The sequence below is a fragment of the Octopus bimaculoides genome, chromosome 18, assembly GCF_046866305.1.
Source record: "Octopus bimaculoides isolate indiv1 chromosome 18, ASM4686630v1, whole genome shotgun sequence".
Taxonomy (NCBI): Eukaryota; Metazoa; Mollusca; class Cephalopoda; order Octopoda; family Octopodidae; genus Octopus; species Octopus bimaculoides.
The window spans coordinates 37,926,284-37,931,283 of NC_142945.1; the positions used below are offsets into that span (position 1 = coordinate 37,926,284).

Here is a 5,000-nt window from a genome sequence, read left to right on the forward strand (position 1 = left end):
ACATGTATTGTGATAGTATGATCACAACTGTCCCACGAACGGGAACATGGAACTCTGAGTAACTGTTTGCGAAGATTTCGCAGCTTTCATGAAAGCATTTTGCTATACCTTCAGGAATCGAGTACTGTCTTTTCCACCTTGCTTTACATGTTAACTCGCATATATATATGTGTGTATATATAATATAATATTATATATATATATATATATATATATATATATATATATATATATATATATATATATCTATATATATATATATACATACATATATATATATATATATATATATATATATATATATATATATATATATATATATATATATATATATTTATACATATATATATATAATAATAATATTAGGGATAAAAATCCAAATTTACAAGTAAAAACTCAAATTCAATTTATTAAAAATTAGAATTAGATTAAGTTTCACAACTTTGGTTCTTTTCTCTAAAACTATATATTTACATACACACACACACACACACACACACACACACATATATATATATATATATATATATATATATATATATATATATATAGAGAGAGAGAGAGAGAGAGAGAGAGAGAGAGAGAAAGACAGACAGACAGACAGACAAACAGACAGAGACAGACAGGCAGGCAGACAGACAGACAGACAGATAGATAGATAGATAGATAGATAGATAGATAGATAGATAGATAGATAGATAGATAGATAGATATTTACTTAACAATGTGCCTAATTGTCAACGTGTTTAACTATTTTTTCTTTTATATATCTCTCTTTTCCAGTTTTGCTGCCAACCGAGTTTGATCCTAAACTACACACTATCGAAATTTCCTGCCTTCCAGCTGAGTGAAGACAACACAAGCTTCACTGGAGATAGTCACCTGAGATGCGAACTACCACAATACATATATATGAGCTGCATCATAAGCTTCATTTGCGTGTCTATATTTCTGCGACTCTCGGCCCTGCTCAAACTTTTCATGATGTTAGCAATGGCCACAGTGTGCATTGTCCTAATGGAATACACGCATAGACCTCTTTTCCAGCAGTATGACTATTTGCATCAGTAAGTGGACCGTCACTCATAATAGCTTGTATTCTTTCGTTTTTCGTCTTCTTTCTTTACGATCCAGAAACCAGATGGCATGAGGGATCAACTAGTATGCAACTTCGCTTTTCCATACCTATCCTTATGTCTGGTCTGGTAGTAGTACTAGTAGTAGTAGTAGTAGTAGTAGTAGTAGTAGTAGTAGTAGTAGTAGTAGTGGTGGTGGTGGTGGTGGTGGTGGTGGTGGTGGTGGTGGTGGTGGTGGTAATAGTAGTAGTAGTAGTAGTAGTAGTAGTAGTAGTAGTAGTAGTAGTAGTAGTAGTAGTAGTATCATGTTCATCATCATTCAGCAGTATCAGAGCCAAGCACTGTTTAGGCGTAAGCGAACTTTAGGTTAGTTAAAATGTGTTAGTAATATATTTCAACTTTTAATGACAAATTCACTGCAGTTACCGTGGAGAGGAAATACCATATCTGCCCAGTGATGCTTCTATCGGATCCCTAGACAGCGTTTCTTGTTATTTTGCCTTTAGAAGCTAAAGTTTCTCACAAGCGAACAAAAGTTCGCTTATGCCTAAGCACTTCTTGACACAGACAATGCTGAATTTCTCCCGATCTGCTGATCCGATAGTGCCGATAGGGAGCAAGAATGGGCAGATATGGTGATTTTACCCCTTTTATCATAAAAGAAAATTTTTTTTCCATGGTAACAGCAGTAAATTTACCTTTAGAAATCCAAATATCTCACAGACATTTTTTAACTAACCTAAGATTTGATGTGAATTTATTGAAAGGTGGGTGGAAGTTGCGAAAACGGCAAGAGTGAGTGGTACCGCTCTGAGTGTAGACCTGTGAGTTGGAGAAAGAGGATTGGAAAGGGCACTTGCCCTTGGTGTTCAGGGAGAACTTGGCCAGCGAGGTTCCTCTGTTATCCCTAGAGTTTCTCCTGTTTCAGGATTACCACATCACCATCATTTTTTGTTTTACCTTTATATATTATATATACTTCTCTTCTTTGTTTGTTGTATACCGCGTATACTTTTCATTCACCTACTTATTTTATCATTTCATTGTATGTAAACCCCATCACTTAATGTCTCTCTTTGTATTGTCCCATTTATCCTTCGCTCTGATGGCAAATAACAGAAATTGTTTTTTTTTATAGTTCTGTGATTCCGACGGATGTAGTTGGCATAGTTGCCCTCATTATCTTCATCATCACGTTTTATGTACATGGCAGAAAGCAAGAATGGACATACAGATTAGATTTTCTCTGGAAAACCCAAGTAACGACTTTTATATTTACTTCCCACTTTGTCTTTTAAATGTTGTAATTTCTACACTTAGTGTAAGATTAACCTCAACAATGCAGCCTCTGTCGGACAACCGTCATATATATTGTGATCATTATTTGTATAATTAGTTTACTTCACAATGGTTTATTTCCTATATTGGAATCTTTTGAAGTACATAATAACAATTTTAAAGATATTTGCATTTCTTAAAATATTTTAAGGACGCCGTTGCTCTTTAAATTAAATAATTTGAGGACATAGGCGCTATTAGATATGAACGTTCATCGAAAGATCTGTTCCCTGCCAGGGATTTTACACTCTTCTGTTATTGAAAATGAATGGAATTTCCTCATAGTACCTATTTATACCTAACAGGATTGCAATGTAGTGAACTTCTACTTTAACATGCCTAATATTTATGATTAATTGGAGGATAATTTCCATAGTATTTATTTCAAGCTAGACTGTACATTTAATGGCGCATTTTTATAGATATTGAAAACTAAGTGTACATTGCTAGTAAACGCTACGTGTCGTGAATATGGAAGGAGCCATTGACGGAATACACGAATCATTAACACTAGTCTCAGTAAGCAGAATTGATATCAATTCAACTTGTTGCAGTTCTCATGCAGAAATACGTGCAAGCGTATATTAATACCCCACTGTACTTCAATCGGGTTGCTTTGTGTAAAAGAATATATAAAATGGCAAATGTAGCATTGTAACTTAGTAATCGGTATAAGAGTTGTCACCATTTGTTTAATTACTGAAAGTCTCTTTTAATATTTAGGATACTTAAGGCGGTGAGCTGATCGAATCATTAACACGCCTGACAAAATGCTTAGCGGCTTATCTTGTCTTTACATTCTGAGTTCAAATTCCACCGAGGTCAACTTCGACTTTCTGCGTTTCGAGGTCGATAAAATAAGTACCAGCTGGGCACTTCGGTCGATGTAATCGATTTGCACCTCCCACAAAATTGCTGGTCATCTGCCGAAAATTTGAAGTTAATATTTAGGATATTTCATCTTATAAAATTAAATGAAATTTTCTGTGAAAAATATTAACTATTCGCTGTTAATGGTGTAGCTTTTCATTGATAAGTATGAGACACAAACTTCGGTAGTTTTAAACTTGCTTTAGTATCTTCAGGGACCATGTAATTTGGTCATATCTGCTGAACTGCTCCTGATTAGAATTGCTAGATAGAGTTGTATATTTGTTAACAGAGAGACAGAGAAAGATGGAGAGAGTGGGAGAGAGAGAAAGATAGACAGAAACAAAGGGAAAGTGAGAATAACGTCTAAAGTATTCAAAAGCTTTTAGACAGCAACTGCTTCGTAAACGATAGTTAAGACATAAAAAGCAAATAGTGCTTCAAAAATTAAAACGGAAAAGTATAGTGAAGAATTATATTGATGATATTTTGGGGTTGCGAAAATACATTTATCATCGACAAGAATAATGAAACAGAACGTTTCACTATTGTTTAAGAATCTCAAGCGGAAGTATAATCTCTGCCTATCTACCAAAAATGTTATTGATTAAATCATTAGCTAAAAATACAAGATTGTATATTTGTTTGTTATCATTACTGATATCTTGTGTCTGTTTCCATGTTTTTCTAGGCAACGGAGGAGAAAATAGAAATGACAGAACTACAAACTAACAACCGTCAAATATTATGTAACCTTTTACCAGCTCACGTAGCAGTCCATTTTATTGATCACCAAAATAATACACATATGGTGAGTACAGGTACACACGTACACAGGTACATACACACGTACACACATATACAAACACACAAATACATACACTTTAAATTTTTACAAAGTAAAGGTTGACTGTAATTCGGAGCTTCGGCTTGTTCTCCATCATCGGATTGTTAAATTGCTTTTCTATAAAACTTCACATACAAGCAAACATTTAAAACTCGCTACACGGGCGTGCGCGCGCACGAACACACACGGAGTGCATCTTGTGTGTCCAAATAATGCACAATTGCTAATGTTAAATTTAGAGCTCTACGTAGATTGTCATCGTCCAATCTGCTTCCATTATAGTGCGTTAAGTAACTACTGCACTTTGGAGTGTTACTATTTCTCTTATTCTGATCAAATCTGGAAGAAATAATAAGCACAAGTTTCAATTACTCGCTCATACGTACGTTTCACCAATGTGGTTCATTTGTAACAATGCTTTGCATGTACCGATTCAATTCTCAGTAAACTAATGCAGTAAAGTGTTCCCTGATGATCCATTGTGATTAAGCATAAAACAGTATATTGGTGAAAAGTACGTGGGAACTAATAATATAAACTTCTGTCATCCTAATTTTTCATACACACACACACACACGCATATGTACATATATATATATATATATATATATATATATATATATATATATACACACACACGTATATATACATTCATACATATACATATATACATATATATTCACACGCACGCACACACACACATATATATACATATATATAAGAGAAGGAAATGGAGAAATCGACAGATAAACATCAATTTATTAATACAAATCCAATTTCAAGCAACATCAATTTCTTATGACCTCCAATTGTTTCCATGATCAATTAATTCAAATATCAAATAACTAGATGAAATTAAGGTAAATTAA

The 5,000-nt window shown here is 33.8% G+C and overlaps 1 protein-coding gene across 1 annotated transcript in view; it reads left to right on the top strand.

The window, feature by feature from the left end:
- The window catches only part of LOC106868905 (uncharacterized), a 666,050-nt gene that overhangs the window by 633,575 nt on the left and 27,475 nt on the right, over nucleotides 1-5,000 (top strand). Inside the window, exons 14-16 of the mRNA XM_052974592.2 lie at nucleotides 784-1,067; nucleotides 2,215-2,335; nucleotides 3,976-4,095. Coding sequence (XP_052830552.1) covers nucleotides 784-1,067; nucleotides 2,215-2,335; nucleotides 3,976-4,095 — 525 coding nt within the window. The remainder of the gene's footprint in view (nucleotides 1-783; nucleotides 1,068-2,214; nucleotides 2,336-3,975; nucleotides 4,096-5,000) is intronic.